At 48.6% G+C, this 17,380-nt stretch overlaps 2 protein-coding genes across 4 annotated transcripts; one reads left to right on the top strand and one right to left on the bottom strand.

Moving 5' to 3' along the window:
* The first annotated feature begins 82 nt into the window (after positions 1 to 82).
* Plekhn1 (pleckstrin homology domain containing N1) lies at positions 83 to 6,983 on the top strand. 3 transcript variants are annotated; one of them, XM_051173915.1, is made up of 16 exons: positions 83 to 297; positions 391 to 490; positions 3,005 to 3,151; positions 3,254 to 3,334; positions 3,415 to 3,487; positions 3,641 to 3,768; positions 3,849 to 3,962; positions 4,065 to 4,145; positions 4,779 to 4,854; positions 5,003 to 5,151; positions 5,273 to 5,413; positions 5,624 to 5,770; positions 5,924 to 6,064; positions 6,214 to 6,444; positions 6,634 to 6,682; positions 6,767 to 6,983. In XM_051173915.1, exons 1-16 carry the CDS (start codon positions 215 to 217, stop codon positions 6,868 to 6,870), a joined length of 1,845 nt encoding a protein of 614 aa, XP_051029872.1. In that variant the 5' UTR covers positions 83 to 214; the 3' UTR covers positions 6,871 to 6,983. The 3 variants fall into 3 exon arrangements, with proteins under 3 accessions (XP_051029872.1, XP_051029873.1, XP_051029874.1); XM_051173916.1 differs by having other exon boundaries at positions 97 to 297; positions 6,217 to 6,444; XM_051173917.1 differs by lacking the exons at positions 83 to 297; positions 391 to 490 and having other exon boundaries at positions 3,012 to 3,151; positions 3,390 to 3,487.
* Positions 6,984 to 7,387: 404 nt separating this feature from the next.
* On the bottom strand, positions 7,388 to 12,080 carry Perm1 (PPARGC1 and ESRR induced regulator, muscle 1). Its single transcript, XM_051173909.1, has 3 exons — positions 9,537 to 12,080; positions 8,834 to 8,959; positions 7,388 to 8,607 (listed from the first exon to the last, which is right to left on the bottom strand). The coding sequence occupies exons 1-3, from the start codon at positions 11,638 to 11,640 to the stop codon at positions 8,495 to 8,497; spliced, it is 2,343 nt and encodes a 780-aa protein (XP_051029866.1). The 5' UTR covers positions 11,641 to 12,080; the 3' UTR covers positions 7,388 to 8,494.
* Between the last annotated feature and the right edge of the window lie 5,300 nt (positions 12,081 to 17,380).

Below are 17,380 nucleotides of genomic sequence, written 5' to 3'. Positions count from 1 at the left end.
CCCAATCTGCCAGCCTGGGGCCTAGAACACCTGGGCCCCTGCACTGGAAGGTTTCCCTCAGAAAGGGGCCAATCCTGGCCCAGAGAGAACTCCTCCAGCCCCAGGGTAGGGGCAGGACGTATTATGGTCACGCCCACTGGCAGGAGGTGTTAGCAGACAGCCCTGAGGACCCAGACCTGTCGACCTGCCCAGCCCAAGCTAGCAGCTGCCATCCATGGGGAACAGCCACTGCGTCCCTCAGACCCCCAGGAGGCTAAGGGCCTCCTTTTCCAGAAAGCCCTCGCTTAAGGGAAACAGGTGAGGAGGTGTGACCTGGCCCCAAGGGAACAGGATCTCCCTGGACCTGCTACCTGTGCCAGGCCTTGAGCCTCCGGTTTCCCTTGTTCCCAGAGAGGACAGCGCCAGGAAGCTGGCTGGCCTGTTCGGCACCGAGGCTAGGCCTGATGGGGACACCACGGCTAACAAGATCTTCCACTACATCCCCGGGACGGTGAGCGGAGGGGCGTGTCTGTCTGGAACGGTATGGCACTGGGCCTGGAGTCTGAGAATAATTTTGTGCTTTTCCTGTATGATTGCGTGTGCCAAAGTGTGAGTGATAAAGTGGGCATCGCATCTTCCAGCAACTCAGGGTCATTCCTGGGCAGCATGAAGGGTTTCAAATACAAGACAAGATGAGGAAGTTGACACTGCCCCTCCCTGGGGAGCTCACCCTGAAGTCTAGGCTGAGAGTGAAACCAAGACCAGCTCTGAGTCAGTGGTGAGCAGGTAGAGCCTGCTTGGTGCGTTGCACATCCACGGGGACAGTGGCCACCCTCAACCTCCACTACCCCGACTGAAGTCTTGGTGGGCCCAACAACAGTGTGGGGGAGCACCTGGTAAATAGCATACTGCAGGCCTCAGTACCCAAGCGTACCCACCCTTGGCTCTTTCTAGTTATCTGCAGCGCATAGCTACCATGCTGCCATATAGGCCGGCACCCATTCCCATACAGCAAGGAGCCAGCTCAGAGTTATCTATAGAACTGTCATGAGATATCGGAGGGCTAACCATTCTGTGGGCCTAATGGCTAGCTGAGAGAAAAGACACCTTTACCCTCCCTTTTTCCCAACTCTCTGGAAATACTTGGGAGGAGCCTGGGCTGCAGGTCTGACTGGAACACCTCCTACTGTGCTGCTCTTGGAGAACCACACCCACCCCAGTGGGCCGGGCTCTGTTATATGTGCAGCCTCTACCAGGGTTGGGGCAAGGCTCCCATCCTGTATTCTTGGGTGCTGCAGCTGATATAAACTCCCAAATTACACCTTTCTTACCAGCTCCTAGGAAGCTAGGAAAATTGTATCACAGCCCTTCCTGGTCTCTGAGGTCCCAGAGCTCTCGGCAAGCAGGTGTTAACCTTCAGAAACCTTGCTGCCTCAAAGAGATAGAGAGGAAGATGGGGCCTGAGGTGACCAAGGGTGTCATCCCCCCCTATGGCCACATCTCAGACCCTGACTCCCTCTAGTCAGGCCCAGGGCATAACTCTGTGAGTGAGGGAGTCCCAAAGCTCTTGGGTAGTTGATGAAATACAATAACTGGAAAGGGCAAGACATGACTCTTGGGAAGTAGGGTAAGAGGGAGAGGCCCTAGCCAGGCCTGGAACCAGTCCTCCTATGCACTGTACCTAGAGCTATGGACTCTAGGTAGATTCTGCACCTGAGCTGGAACTGGCCTTGCCATGGCTCCAAGCTAAGCCCTCATGGGGACAGAACTTCAAGGCTGTTTAGGCACCAGGATTAGCTTCATAGCCCTTCCCATTCATGGCCTATTTTTCAGTGTCATCCAAATCAGTTTCTACAGTGGGTGTGGGTGCAGGAGGCCCCACCCAGAGCCAGTGAGGATGGAAGATGTTTTTGTCTGTTCACATTCCTAGGCCTGCACTAGAGGTAGCTCAACTTGGCCAGTGCACAATAGCCCATGCAGGTGGTCCTGGGAAGCTCCCAAAGGCAACATAACCCCTCTCCTAAGCTTGTGGCTCAGAGCTTACTCCAGGCTATCATTGTCCATACCTACCTGATCTCTATTATGGTATAGAGGAATCTTCCAAGACTGGCTGAGAGTTGGTGTAGATGTTCAGTCTACCTCTCTCCCTGTCTCTCAGCACATCCCAGGTCATGCCCTAGGCTATGTGGAATCAGCAGTAAATAAAATTTCACCTCCCATCCCTATGCCAAAGTCAAGACAAACAAGGGGAGATAGAATAAGTCAGACTAACTCAGTACCAAATGAAAATCAAAGACTAAAATTTTAGGACATCCAGAAAGAAGGTAAAATCTGAGTAAAGCCTTGAAAGGAAGGGGGCAAAATGAGGAGTTAAGGCTGAGTGTTTACAACAGAGAATTACACATGGCCCCAAGTTCAGTCATAAGAACTCCTCAGGCCATTGTCAGTACTTTACCTTCTACTTTAAGATAGGCCCCTATGTACATGGTAAGCTGGGACACTAACATAGACTCACAAAGCTGACTTGTATCTCTTTTCAGTCTCAAGGTCACAGACATCATGTTGGTGACTCAATTTGGGCAGTGTTGGGAATATTTACACCAAAGAAATTAGCAAATATTACAAACTAGGACTGTTTATTTTTCATAGAACCAGGTAAAAAGAACATTGCCAGATGCCACTGCACACAAGCATTATCTCATCCTCATAATATACCCAGAATTCTTAGACAATCTTGGAATGTTGAATGATCAAAGTCATGGAAATAATGAAGATAAGCATTGAACCTACTATGTATCAACCTTAGTCTGTACCACAGAGTAGACAGCTCTGACTGTGGGGAGGCTCATGTATTTGTATGGTGTATACTTATTCCACTTTTCATATGAAGAGGCTTAGGTGTGTGTGAGGTATGAATGTGTTCTGTGACCATGCATGGACAGATCAGAACTGTATGCAGCAGCTGTGTGTATATGCCTGGGGATCTGGCCCCATCTGGTCCCTCTCTTGAGCCCTGCTCCTCCAGGATATCCCGGGAATGGAAAATCAGCCAGAAAATCTGGAACAGCCATTCCTGAGTGTATTCAAAAAGGGGTGGCGGAGGACACCTGTGAGGAACCTAGGCAAGGTTGTGCATTATTCCAAGGTCCAGCTGCGATTCAAGCACAGCCAGGTAGGAGCCAAAACAGTTTGGGGAAGCTTGAAGACCAACATCTATGCTACCCTGGGACTGTCCTCCTCAGCCTCTGAGACTAGTGGCTCCACTCTTCCCTAGGACATCAGTGACTGCTACCTAGAGCTATTCCCCTCCCACCTGTACTTCCAAGCCCATGGTTCTGAAGGACTTACATTCCAGGTGAGTAGTATAGACAGAGGGAGGGAGTAGCTATGTTCTTTAGGAATCCCTGCAGCCCCTCCTATACTGTCCTGTGGCAGGGGCTGCTACCACTGACAGAATTGAGCATCTGCACGATTGATGGGTCCAGAGAGCATGCCTTCCAGATTACAGGTGTGTGGAGAGAGCTGGCCTGGCCACCACTGGACCAGGGCCCCTGGACCTGGCCTTGGAGGTCTACTTGGAACCCTTGGAGAGGAAACTTTCCTGTGGGCTTCTGGGAGCTCTAAGCTTTGCTCCTAGCCCACTTGACTCTTATGCCCCCAGGCCCACTGCCTGCCCCGCTCCTTGTTCTCTGCCATAGTGAAGCTGAGCTCAGCCACTGGCTTTATCACCTGGAGAAGCAAATGGCTCTCTTGGGGGGTCTGCAACGCTGCCACTCAGCACCCCCTCAGGTCAGTAGCAGGAACCTGTAAGCCCTTCCCCAATCCAGACTCTCTGGCCTGCCTTTGACCTACTCCTTCCTTCTCCCCAGGGTCCTCTGGGGGATGAACTCCCCTGGACACGACTATGGAGAGCATCCGGATGTGATTCCATGGGCAGTGCAATCTGTGCCTCACGGGTCAAGCTGCAGCATCTGCCCTCTCAGGTAGGTGGGAAAAGACGTGAGGTGCAATACGGTAGGGAAGGACTAGCAGGTAAGGCTGTACTCTAGGTGCCCAGTCTGACTCTATCCTTTGACCCCTTACAGGAGCAGTGGGACCGGATTCTGGTACTATACCCAGCATCCCTAGCCATCTTCTCTGAGGAGTCAGATGGGCTTAGCTTTAAGGTTGGCCCTCTTCACATATACCTGCCCTTAAAGGTGCCCTTTGTGGGGTGGGAGTAAAGACTCAGAAACCTGTATTTCAGGGCTTGTTGGGACAGAGCACAGGGCTCCACCCATCTGGCCCCACTGCCCTGGTCAATCTGGTCTCTGCTCTGGCACAGAGGAGTCACCACCCTCTGTACCCTCTCATCCTAGATGGAGGCCACTAATCCTGGAGTGGGTGGGATGGAACAGGCTACTTCTTGTAATCCCCAATGCATTCTTTCCCTTGTCTCTGAGCACCTCCCATGCATACTGTGTGTGTGTGTGTGTGTGTGTGTGTGTGTGTGTGTGTGTGTGTGTGTGTACCCAAAGCATGATACTGGTGTGTATTCACAGTCACTTAAAAACACACCAAGGGGGCTTCCCTGACAGGGACTGATCCCTCTAAGCATCCCAACTGGCATCAGCTGGTGAAGAACCAACAGGAGGTAATGTGGAGTTGTCCCAGAACAAAGCTCCCTAGCCTTTCTCAGAGTGTCATCCTTAGTGCGAGGTGGCCTGAGTGTCCAGCCCAGCTCTGAGGGGCAGGATAGGAGGATAGGTCCAGGAAGAAGCTGAGAGGAGACAGATAAATACCTCGTACCCACTCTACAGGGAGAACTTCCACTAAGTGCCATCCATATCAACCTAGAAGAGAAGGAAAAGGAGATCCGCTCCTTTCTCATTGAAGGTAGGGTCCTACCCAGAATCTACCTACTCTTTGACTGGACTTCTAGTAGGGTTAAGTATGATAGATGCTCCAACTCTTTGCTGGGGTATCTGTGGGGCAGGGGATGTACCTGTCCTGCCAGACCTTAGCTCACATGTCTGTGTGCTAGGACGCCTCATCAACACCATCCGTGTGGTATGTGCCAGTTATGAGGATTACAGTCAATGGCTGCTGTGCCTCCGGACTGTCTGTCATAGGGATGGGGCCCACCTGCTGCCTGGCCCAGAGAATGTCCCAGGACTACATGGACCCACACAGGTGAGGGGGTCAATGAGGCCCCTATAACTCAGGTGGTACAGACTAGGTAGCAGAAGGGTAGGTTCAAGCAGGGATAGATAAGGAGACAGATCCAGCCACTCACTTTACCTCTATTGCTTAGGTTGTGGTTAGAGGCCGAGGTTCACTCTCTTCCAATGGACGAACCAGCTGGAAATTAGAGTGTCCTGTGCTCCCCACCAGCCAATCCCTCCCTGAATCCTCAGTGCCAACCACCATAGGCTTCTCTGCCCAACCTGTACCTGTAAGTACCTAAAGGAATGACATGGGATGGGTTAAGAAAACACAGGACTTCTGTCTGCTGTGGAGCCTAGGTCTCACTGTCCCACAGTGACCCTGGACCGTAGTTTGCCAGGAAGGGCAGTTGAACTGAAGGAGCCTTCATACAGCCTCGTAGAAGAGTGTGTGGGAAGAAGCCCTAGAGATCTTTCTGGGTGGTTCTTGGTGTCCACAGAAACAGACCAACTCTAACTGTGCCAGCACTGGCCGGAAGAAGATAGAGCTGAGGCAGAGTGGCAGTAGCCAGTCTCCCAGGGGCAAAGCTCGAAGGGAAGTATCTGGCTCAGCTGTCCCACTGCCCCTGCACCTGGACCTAACCAAGGTGAGCCCACCATATACCATGACCCCAGGCCACTATCCCTTCTGCTTCTACTTTCTTGTTTGTCTAGTTGGAACACACAGAGACCATATATTCTGAGGTCAGGAGGTCCTTGCTGCATCTAACTGAGGGAACCTATGAATCTCCTTCTTGTAGATGAGTGTACTGGACCTAGACAGTGGCCCAGAGGCTCAGGACCACTCTTTGGATGTTCCACACTCCCCGCTCTATGCTGACCCTTACACACCACCAGCTACATCCCACCGCAAGATTACAGACCTCCAAGGCCTAGATGAGGTCAGTGCCCTACTAGGTGGATATGCCACAGTGAGATCAAGAGATGTCAGAAGCCTGACAACTATGAAGGGAGAGTGTTTCTGGGCAAGGGATCCTTAGGCTTCACAGTGGTCCCAGACCAGGGCTTCAGGTAACCCACATTTTCCCAGCAGTTCCTCTGTGCGATGCAGACATCACCTGGACCTGAGCTATCAAGCCCGTTCCCCTCAGTCTCCGTGTCTGTGCCTGTCTCTGACTCCAGCTCTGGAATCTCCAGCTCCCCTAGGCCTCTGGGCTCCCACTTGCTCTCCAAGAAAGGTGCCCTGCAGTCCAGAGCTTCCCAGAGACACAGAGGTTCCATCAAGAACAGGGAGCCACAGCCTTCAGACCTCCCTCAGCCTGTAAGTCACATCCTCCACTCTGGTGTGGAGGCCTCAGGATCAGGGGATGCTGAGTAAAGGGTTCTAGGACTCCAAGGAGAAAAGCAGAATATGGGGCAGGGAGAAATCAGGGACAGAGACAGTGCAGTCAGACAGAAAGCTGGGGGCTGATCTGTGCTGGCTTTAAGACTTGTGTTTTGGGACTCCCAGGTCACCTCTGCCAGAGAAAGTACACCCAGTTCCCTGCCACCTCTCCCAGGTGAGTGACGGTCTTCTCTCCTTCGGGGAAGGGGTGCTACTTCCTAAAGGCTGATGCCTGACTTGTTTCTGACATCCCTACTAGATGAGGAGGCTCCTGTCTGGAACAAGACTTCCTCTCCCTCCCACCAGAAGTGGCCACAGCTCAGGAAAACTCCAGTGGAGATGGGACTCATCCAGTGGATCTAATGAGCCCCAGGTGGGCGGCTGCTTCTCAGAAACACAACCAGCTAGCACCAACCTGGATAAGACTATGTAGCCATACCAGTCCTTTAACCTACATTAAATCCACAAGGGCCTAACTCCAGCAGGTTAAGGGTATCTCTAGAACTCTGAGAATAGAAGTACCTCTCACCAGGCTCTAGCTCCTTAGCTTTAGCAGCTAGCACAACTAAGAGGAGTTAACTCTTCCTAGGAACAAACCAGTGAGGGAAATCTGTGAGATCCTGGATATCCCCAGGAGTTATACATCTAGGGAAGAAAGAATGGAAGTACTAGAGCAGGCCTTTAATTAGAAGTGGGGAACAGCATGAGAGTGAAAAGCAGAGTACTGAAAAAGTCAGGTTGTCAAACTCAGTATGTGAAATAGAAGACATGAGGGTCAGAGGCCAACAGGATGAGAGCTGTCACAAGAAGAGAGAAGTACAGGAAGATCCAGTATTGTTGGGTGCATAGAATAAGGCTGACCAGAAAGACCAACACCATAAACAAGAAAGAGCTTTTATTGCTGCCGTGTCCCTGTGTTCCCCTCTGAGCAGCCAGAGTACCCCACCATCCTAAGGACCTTTGTGTACTGTCTTCACCATGCCACCTCAGTCCCCTCACCTACCTTACCACTCTACAACTTCTCTCAGCCTTGGCTTCATTCAAGCCCCCTATAGTATCAGGAGACAATCCTTCCATAGGATGCTATCAAATTCTATGTATATCCTGTCCAGAGCTCTTGGAGAAGATCCAACCCTGCCCCACAGATCCCATACTGCAAGGGCCTCAGAAACCACCCCCAGAGGTATCCCCTATAACAGTGGTTCTCAAGCTGTGGGGTGCTACCCCCTAGGCAAACCTCTAGCTCCAAAAAAAATTTCCATTATGATTCATAATAGTAGCAAAATTACAGTTATGAAGTCAATAAAAATAACTTTATGGTTGGGGGTCACTACAACATGAGGAACTGTATTAAAGGGTTGCAACATTAGGAAGGTTGAGAACCACTATTCTAGAACCTATTCATTGACTCAGGCCAGGCCTAGGGAAGCTGTGGCTATAGTGCCTCAGGGGTCAGGGCCTTGGAGACCCCTGTCAGCCAAGCCTGCCTTTCAATAGGGCAAAATTCTTGAACTGTCCCCCTCTAGCTACGAAGGCACTTAGTAGCCTCTTGGCCTAGACTTGTTGTAGAGTCCTCTTCTGTTGCTCATCCTTTATTTATGATTGGACAAAATGCAGGGTGCCCAATTAAGTTGGATTTCAGATAACAACAAAGACTTTCTTCATACAAGTACATCTCAAGAACTTCATGTAAATTCAAATACAGCTATTTTTTACTTGCAAATCTGATACCCTATTACCCAGATCCTGGCTCAGGGCACACTCACCCACAGCATGAATCTCAACCCTCTCAGGTATAGAAAATGGACTTGGCTTTAGCCACTGGCTGGACTCTTAGGTTGAGTTCAAGTAAGTCAGCACCAAGGACCTGGCTCCTTCCTAGATGCCTCAGAAGACAGGGATCAAAAGATGGAGAGAAGAGCAACATCTTGTCCTTGTCACCTGGGTTAATCCCCATGTCCTGTGCTTCACCAGGCCAGCCTGGCTCTTAGCAGCTTGGGCTTGAGTCGGAACTGGGTCTTGGTCTGCCATTATGCCCTCTCCCAATCTGACGGCGGAAGTAGCGGATAGCAGAGATTGTGCCAATGTTGGCCAGCAAGACTGTAAGAGAGACACAAGGTATTCTGAGTGCACTACCTTCTGCCTACGTAACCCAGCCTTCAAATAACAGTACGTTGGAAGTAGGTTAGCAATGATAAAAGCAAGGTCAAAGAGAGTCTGAACCTCCAGTGTACCCTTCATCCCTGCTGGCCCAGCAGATATGGTAAACAACTATAGACCCTAGGTCTTCTAAGTATAACACCCTCTATCCCCAGGACCTCCAAACCTGTTTTCCAAGCATCTGGGGCATGTAGGTCAGAGGTTCTCACAGCCCAAGTGGCAAAGGCAACAAACACCAGGCACATGTCATTCTGGCTGAATGTAAATGAAGTAAGGGGACTTCGTAGCTCTCCTAGGAAAGAAAAGTACATTAAATGCTCCTCTCTGAGATGTGCCTAACATAAAATACCATCTGTCCTAGACAAATATGTTGAGTCAGATCTTCCATATGACTTCTCTTCCTTAAGACACTGGATAACATGTGTCATAGTTGAGTCAGAACGATTTGGGTGATTAGACTTTAGGGTCTTCTGTTCTCTGGTCTGTGAAATAGTTTCCAGAGGGGAGAGAAGAGATTTTTCCACAATGCCTCAATCAGCATGGCCTGAGTGGGAATGTGCCCCTAGTACATGCCCTCCTAGAAGCTGGAGAAAAGTTCCTGATGGCATCTAGGGCTAGATTTAGGTCAGTAGTCAGTGTCAAAGTCAAAACCCTGGTGTCTGGCCTCAGCTGTCCCCATCTTGACTGTGTCCTGGGGTATCTTAAGAATTTACCCTTTCCTCATGTAGATCCCAGAGCATGCAATAACACATAATATACAGGCAGATGATCAGGATGATTTCTGATCCTCCCCCATATCCTCTTGGCCTAACTCCATGGACAGTATATGCCCAGGACCTGGATGGGGCTGGGACCTGATCAATACCTACCTGTCTCTCTGATTGCCAAGCTAAGATGTTCTGCTGTAGCTGGAACAGGCTTAGAGTATGCCTCAGACCCTACTTCCCTGAAGAGCTCTGAGGTCTGTAGTTGAATATGGGTGGCTGGTGGCTGTCTATTCCCAAATCCTTCTTCGGTAAAAAAGTGTTCATAGACCTCAGGGATTGAGATAGGCACTAAATCTCCAGGGGAATCAGGTGCCACAGCCTCTGCTCTTGAGTGTAGGACTAGGGAGTGTCCCCTCTGACTACTTGACCTTTGGACTCTGCTGTCTCGAAAAAAGAACTCGCATGTGTCAGGCCACTGAACTTCATCCAGGGCTTGGCTAGCTGCTGCCTCATCCTCTACATCTTCATCTTCTTCCTCAATGGTGTCACAGAAGAAGAACTCATAGGCCTCAGGGAGAGTCACTGCATAGCAGCTTCCAGGCTCAGGCTCTGCTGAGACAGAGGATGTAGGAGGAGGCAGGTGCTTGAGGATCCGAGGCTGGGGGAGTCGGTGCCCAACAGCTATAGCATCCCAGGCTGCAGACCCCCCGCGGCTCACTGATGCTGTCTTGGGAGCTGGAGGCCAGTCTGGGGTTAGGAAGGGTTGGCCTGTAGGTTCACCTGATCCTGATTCTTCATGGCTAGGTACAGCCATGGAGAATCGTACTTTCTTCTTCTTGGGGGTTTGGACAGGACCTGGGCAAGGCTCCCCTGAGGAGTAGCCTGAGGACCCTGTTGAGAGCTGTCCTACTGGCTTCTCAAAATACCCCCTAGAAGGCACAGTCACATCTGTATCCACCATGGCAGCTTCAGCCTGGGAAGTAGGGGATAAGGAAGGCATAGCAGGTATAGACACCCTCTCTTCAGAATCAGTCTTTGAAACAGAATGAGGCAGATCTGTACAAAGCATAACCACTGGGGCAGGCATAGAGGGATAAACTTCTGGCTTGATCTCTGAGCCTGCCGAAGATAGATCCTCTTGCAGTCCAGGTGTGCAATCAGCTTTGTCCCATTGAGACATGGAGGCAGGTGTAGGCTGATTTGTATTGGGTTGGCATTTGAAGGCAAGTGTGGACAAAGTCATGTCAGATGTGGAGACATGTGTAGACAAATCTGTGTCAGACTGAGGCTTGGAGGCAGGCTTAGACAAAGCCATGTAGGGTTGAGGCTTGGATGCATGCATAGAAAGAGACACATTTGGTGTGGCCATGGAGAAATCTGGATGAGCTTCCTGGACAGGTTTGGATATCATGTGTGGCACAGCTCTGCGTGTCTTTCTGATCTTGTCTGTATCTTCTTCAGTTATTATAACAGGTATAGACAGATCCAAGCCTGACTCTTGTCTGGCCATCTGTCCAGGGATACTAGAGCCATGTTCAGAAGCACCTGCAGAGTCTGACTGTGTCTTATCCTGCTGGTCTTCCACCATTAATGTCCCAGACACAAGAACCTCCTTGGGCCTGGTCTCCATAAGCTGTGGGGAGCTCATCTGAACAGCAGCAGATCCCAGAGAGCCAGAGCACTTGCCCCCCTTGGTGCCCACAGCACGCTTCTTCTTACGACCAGGGTTCCGAGGTGGAGTTTCAAGGTTGTCAGGGGCACTCTGAGGCATGGCACTGTGGCCAGGTTCAGGGTTATGAGAGGGCTCACCAGGAGAGCTAGGAGCAGGGCCCTGCAAAAGCCTCTGCATCTTGTCCCTGAGAGTTGCTGACCCTGGGAAGGACAAGGCCTGGCCAGGACAGACACTGTCTGAGCCGAGGAAGGGTAGAGCTTCTGACTGTGTAGACGTGCTGGCTACCTGATGACTGGCTTCCAGAGCCAGGACAGGCTCACACTGAGACCTGCTGACCAGCTGCTGAGTAACCACGTCCTCCAACTCACAGCCCTGTTGTCCCCTCCCCTGGAGAGCCAGCTGCCCCGTGAAGAGGGGTGGGGGCCTAGGGGGGCTGCTTCCACTGTCACTTCCAAGGTCACTTCCAAGGTCACTGGACAAGAGCTCGTCACCAGAGGCCAGGCCAGCCTGCAAGAGGCCACACTCATCAGCAGTGGCTGAGAACTCAGCCCACTCTCGATCACTGAGCTGGACACTATACTGGAAGTTGTCCATTGCACATCAGAAGAGGTGCAGGAGTGACAGCAAGACTTTGGGCCCAGCAGGGTCTTCACAAATCCAGGCTCCATGCACTAAGCAGTACACATTGCTATCACCCTGCCTGACCTCATAGTACCTGCCCTCTCCCTGGTAGTCCATTTCCATCTGGAGGAACCACAGGACAGACTCTGCTTTTTCCAGATTCTTCTAATTCATTCTTCTGATTTGAAATCTACTTCAGTTTCCCTTACTTTCAATTGAACTCCAAATAACTTTACCATGACACACTGTCAGTCCTAAAATGAAATATGATTTTATTATATATTATAATTATATATACTACATATTAGTGAAGTAAACTAAAGACTAGTGTTAGTCTATTTGAATAGTGTTCCCTCACATCTCTGAGATCTTTCAATGAGACTGACTTCCCTTCTTAGCCTCTATATACAGTGGTCTGAATCAAAGACCACCCATCAGAGATCAATTCCCTCTGACAGTCATCCCTGGCCTATCCAGCTATTACTACTGGCAGCTAACCATAGTAGAGGATCTATAGTATACATAGGTGACTAGTCTTCTGGATGATGACCTTCCACCAGCCTTGGCTGGAACAGGTTTTCTGAGCTTACCAAGGTCATGTTGGTACTGGGCAGAGACTGTTCAAAACTTTGTAAGAGGAGCCTAGGCCAAAGGTCACAGAACTTAGATGAGCCCCTCTGAGCCCCAGCAATCTGTTCTGGCTGTTCCCAAGGTCTGTATGCCCATTTAGTCCTACCCAAATATCCAAGGCCCCATTTTGCCCTACCTCAACGAACCAAGATAACCAGAGCCAGCTAGCTAAGGCTGCCAGCCACTGTCCCCTAAAAGGGCTACTCTTGAGACTCTGGCCTGCTATGTCTAGAATGAGGAAGAGTAGGAGGTCACTATGACTGAAACAATCCTGAGCAAGAAAAGCCACTGGGGGCTTCCTAACTACAAGTCCTTCTCCCCCCTCTAGCCCCTGGAGAGGCCATGGCAAAGATTTCCTGCCATTAGGATCCCTAGACAGAAGCAAGGGGCTAAGTGTATCCTACCTGGTTCTCAGCAGCCAGCTGGACAGTGGAGGTATACATCTAGAGGTCTGTCCCTGGGCAGCATGGTGCTAGGCTTCTTAATGCAAGCTCCACCCCTCCTGCCAAAAATAATCCTGTCCCTGGGATCACTCATGACTCGTGCCAGTCTCAGAGCCAAGCCACAAATAGATGGCATTTGAGGGACCTCCAACAATATGAAGGACATTTTCCTGGTGTGGAGCCAGCACTGGGAGCTGTAATCAGCTAAGGTCACATCAGAGAAGACTGCCCTATGATCAGCACCATGCAAGTCTCCCTTCCCAAGAAGAAAACCTGTGCTTCCAGCTAATTGTAAGACTTCAGTCTCTAGTCCAATCTTGCAGACAACATCACTAACCTAAATCTGACATCCAAGGCTCATGGGAGCCTTCTGGTCATTACTAAACCTGTCATTGGGGTTAGAAGAAAGTGGTGCATTAATTGCTCTTGTGAAAGGCCCCCTAGATTGACATGGACCCTGGGCCTCAAAAAAGGATTGACCAGGCTCAAGGGAACAAAGTGCAGGTCAGTGGAGGGGAAAAAAGTGTATTTGGTGTATAGTCCTAAGACAGGGTAGCCACTCTACCTCAAGAAGATATGGGCAAAGCAACCAGCACCAGCCTTCAGAAAAAAAAAGCCCATTCTTAGCTCATGGACCCCCAGACTAATAGCTGGGAAACCAGCATTGGACCCACTGAGACCCCCTGAACGTGGATCTCAGTTAGAAAGCCTGGACAGTCTAAGGGACCGACAGTGGAACCAGGATGTATCGCTGGTGCACTAAAGGACTTTGGGAGCACATTCCTCATGGAGGGATACTCCCTCAGCCTAGAGGCAGGAGGGAGGGCCTAGTCCCTACTCCAAATGACTTGACAGCTTTTGATGATCCCTCCTGGAAGGCATCAATCATCCTCCCTGTGGAGTGGGGGGGGGGGATAGGATAGGAAGAGAGTTGAGGGGAGGGAGAGGAAACTGGGATCGATATGTAAAATAAGAAAAATTTTATATATATATTACATGCGCCTATTCTTCCACTCACACCTAACTAGGAACCTTCTTGGTGAGAGGTTGGGAGCAGATGTTTGTCCAAGGGAAACTCATCTCATGTTAGGCAGGAACATGTTATAACATGTTCATAACATAGCTATCTTGTAGAGGCTGTGTTATATATAGTGACAGAATCCTGTCCAGTAGGCACAACAGGTGAGTTGACAAAAGGAAGGATGGCTTTCAGGGTCTTTAGCCAGGGATAAAAAGGCACCCTGAAGAAGACCAAGCAGAAAAGGACAAAGCTTTGCCTGAAATGCCCCTGAAGGCCATGAGAGGGCACCAAAATTCTACTGTGAGCCAGACGGAGGATTCCAGCTAGCCTCATACTTTGGGTGTCCCAGTATTTCCCACTATGGCTTTTTATGAAGAAGCTATGTAGCTCCTTTCAAACCACTGACTAGAAGACAGGTTTCAAAAGTAAGGGCCGGGCCAGCAATACGGCTCAAGAGGTACTTGCTGTCAAGTTTTACAACCTGAGTTTGATTCCTGGGACCCACATGGTCAAAGGAAAGAATCAGCTCCTTCTTGCCAAGTTGTTGTCCTCTTGCCCACACACACACATACACACACACACACATACACACACACACACACACACACACACATACACACACACACCTAAAGAGATAACTAACTAACTAAATAAATAAATATGTGGTTTTGACTTTTTAAAAAAATTATTTTTATGTGCATGTTCATACAGAGGCCAAAAGAGGTCACTGGCTCCCTTGGAGCTGGAGTTACAAGCCTGCCTACATGGGTTCTTGTAACGAGTACAGGTTTTTTTGTCCGCCGCCTGGTCTTGTCCTGCCGCCGCGCCAGTCTCAATTAACACACAGAGACTCTGTATATGATATTATGCTATTGGCCAGGTACTAGTTTCTTATCGGCTAGCTCTGTCTTAGTTATTAACCCATTTGTGTTAATCTATGTATGTCCACGTGTTCTTCTTACTGGGAGCCGGCTGCCGCATACTGCTCTCTCCAGACTCTCTATCTTGACTCCTCCTTACTACTTTTTATTTTCTCCTTGTCTCCTAGTCCCTCCTATCTTCCTTTCCTATTGGCCAACAGTACTTTATTTATTAACCAGTATGAGAAACATATACAGAATGACATCTCCCATCAGGTTCTGCTCAGGTCCCCAGGAAGAGCACTGACTCATCTCTCCAGCCTCTGCTTTTGTTGTTGTTTCATTTGGTTTTGTTTTTTTCATTTGTTTGTTTGTTTTCAGACAGGGTCTCTCTGTGTAGTATTTATTGCCTGCCCTCAAATTTTAAACCAGGATGACCTTGAACTCAAGAGATTCATTTCTGTCTGCTCACAGAATGCTGAGATTAAAGTTGCCAAATGGGCTTCGAGACCTGTACAGACAAGGACATCTGCCTTTCTTTTTAAAATAGGCTTATTTGAACGTGTTTAGTCCCAGCACTCGGGAGACAGAGACAGGTGGATCACTATGAGTCTGAGATCAGTTTGTTCTATATTTTTTAAAATAGGCTTACTTGAATATGTTTAATCCTGGCACCCAGGAGGCAGAGACAGGTGGATCTCTATGAGTTTGAGGTCAGCTTGATCTATATAGCCAGTTTCAGGACAGCCAAAGCTATATAATGAGACCCTGTCTCAAAAAAAAAAAAAAAAGTTTTTTTAAATTACATAATAAACTAAGCAAAATAGCCTTACTGAGCTTAACACAGGATAAACTGCAAATGTTTAAAGTACACACTGCTAGATTTTGACATTCAGCTAGGAAGTCAATCTCCAGAGAGCCAATAACCTGTCACCCAGAGCCAATTTCTGTCCTGGCGATTCTTTCCTTGTGTCCCCTCAAGGCACAATTGCCAGTTTTCTGTCACTATGAAGTAGGTCGCCTTGTCTAGAAGTTTATGTAAATGGAATCATATGTTGTGGCAATCTTTCTGGAATAAGCATTCTGACATCAATGAAAGAAGAAGAAAGATTATTCACCAGTAGATGGAAGCCATGACAGCTCCTGGAAAGCCTAATATCAGATCTAGATTGCATTCTCATTTTATTCTCTAAACCTACAACACAGAGCAAGCAAGCAAACAAACTTTTGTTTGGTTTGGGGTTTTCTTGGTTTGTTTTATCAAGACAGGTTTTCTATGTGTAGCTTTGGAGCCTGTCCTGGCACTCACCCTGTAGACTAGGTTGGCCTTGAACTTACATAGATCCACCTGCCTCTGGCTCCTGAGTGCTGGGGTTAAAGGCATGCACTGCCACCAGAGGGCTGGCCACAAGCAAGATTTTATAGAAGCATACTGACAGCAGATTGTTAAGGACAACAACCACTGCTTCAGATATTTCTTCAAGGCATTCTGTTCCAAGTAGCAAATGAAGTCATTCTTGGCAAACAGGCAGTACAAGCAGTACTTTTAAGTAAATCACTAAATCAGCATTGAATATCTGGTCTTTTCTACCTTATTGTACTTCATACATAGTATATATGTGTTTGTACTATGTGACAGAGTAGGGTTTTGTTGTTGTTTGTTTGTTTTAGGTTCATCCACACTATTGCATTTATTAAATTTGTTTTTTGAGGCAGGTTCTCACATTGTGGCCCACAATGGCCTCAAACTCAAGGGAATTTTCCTGCCTCAGACTCCTGAGTTCTGAGATTACGAATGTGAATCCCCACAGCTAGTTTACATTTATCATGTTTAGAAATTAGGGGCCAGGTGTGGTGGCTCAACACTCAGAAGATAGAAGCAGGCAGATATTTTGAGTCCTGTCTGATCTGCATAACAATTTCCAGACCAGCAAGGGCTATAACGTGACCCCGTCTCAAAAAAAAAAAAAAAAAAAAAAAAAAAAAAAATAAAATTCTATAGTTACTTTTATTATTTTTTTATGTTCATTGGTGTTTTGCCTGCATGTATGTCCATGTCAGGGTGTCAGAAGCTTTAGAGGTGGAGTTACAGACAAGTGTGAGCTACCATGTAGGTACTGGGAATTAAACCCAGACTCTGTGGAAGAGACCAGTCCCAAATTCTATAATTTCTAAAGACAGGGTCTCAGGCTGGTGAATTCAAAAATCTGCCTGCCTCTATCTTCTGAATGCTGAGATTAAAGGTATATAATATCATTGTTCTGGCTGGTCTTATGTCAACTTGACACACAAACTAGAGTAGTCTGAAAGGATGGAAACTTGATTGAAAAATGCCTTCATAAGATGCAGCTATAAGGAATTTTCCTAATTAGTTATTGATAAGGAAGGGCCAGATCAAATGGGTGGTTCCATCCCTTGGCTGGTAGTCCTGGGTTCTATAGTAAATAAAGTTGAGTGCTTGCTCCAGCAGCACATATACAAATACAAAACAAAATGAAAACAAAGAAAAAAGCAAAAAGGAGGCCGAGCAAGTCATGGGAAGCAAATCAGGAAGCAGCACCCATGCAGGGCCTCTGCATCAGCTTCTTCCTCCAGGACCCTGCCCTGCTTGAGTTTCTGTCCTGACTTCATTCAAGAGTAAAGTGCTGTGGAAGGGTAAGCGGAATAAGCTCTTTCCTCTACAACTTGCTTTTGGTCATGGTGTTTTGTCACAGCAATAGAAACTCTAAGACAACCATGCCCAGTAGTTTTTAATACTT

Source organism: Phodopus roborovskii, unplaced genomic scaffold (assembly GCF_943737965.1).
Source record: "Phodopus roborovskii unplaced genomic scaffold, PHOROB, whole genome shotgun sequence".
NCBI lineage: Eukaryota > Metazoa > Chordata > Mammalia > Rodentia > Cricetidae > Phodopus > Phodopus roborovskii.
The sequence above is the reverse complement of the archived record's forward strand: the minus strand, read 5'-3'. Positions and strand labels throughout refer to the sequence as shown.

Coding starts and splice junctions, on each gene's coding strand:
- Plekhn1 (XM_051173915.1), top strand. CDS start 215: ATGGGGAACAGCCACTGCGTCCCTCAGACCCCCAGGAGGCTAAGGGCC. Junction 5,152..5,272: donor GACTACATGGACCCACACAG/GTGAGGGGGTCA, acceptor TCTATTGCTTAG/GTTGTGGTTAGAGGCCGAGG. Junction 5,414..5,623: donor TCTCTGCCCAACCTGTACCT/GTAAGTACCTAA, acceptor TGGTGTCCACAG/AAACAGACCAACTCTAACTG.
- Perm1 (XM_051173909.1), bottom strand. CDS start 11,640: ATGGACAACTTCCAGTATAGTGTCCAGCTCAGTGATCGAGAGTGGGCT. Junction 8,960..9,536: donor CTTGGCAATCAGAGAGACAG/GTAGGTATTGAT, acceptor TTTCTTTCCTAG/GAGAGCTACGAAGTCCCCTT. Junction 8,608..8,833: donor CCCAGATGCTTGGAAAACAG/GTTTGGAGGTCC, acceptor TCTCTCTTACAG/TCTTGCTGGCCAACATTGGC.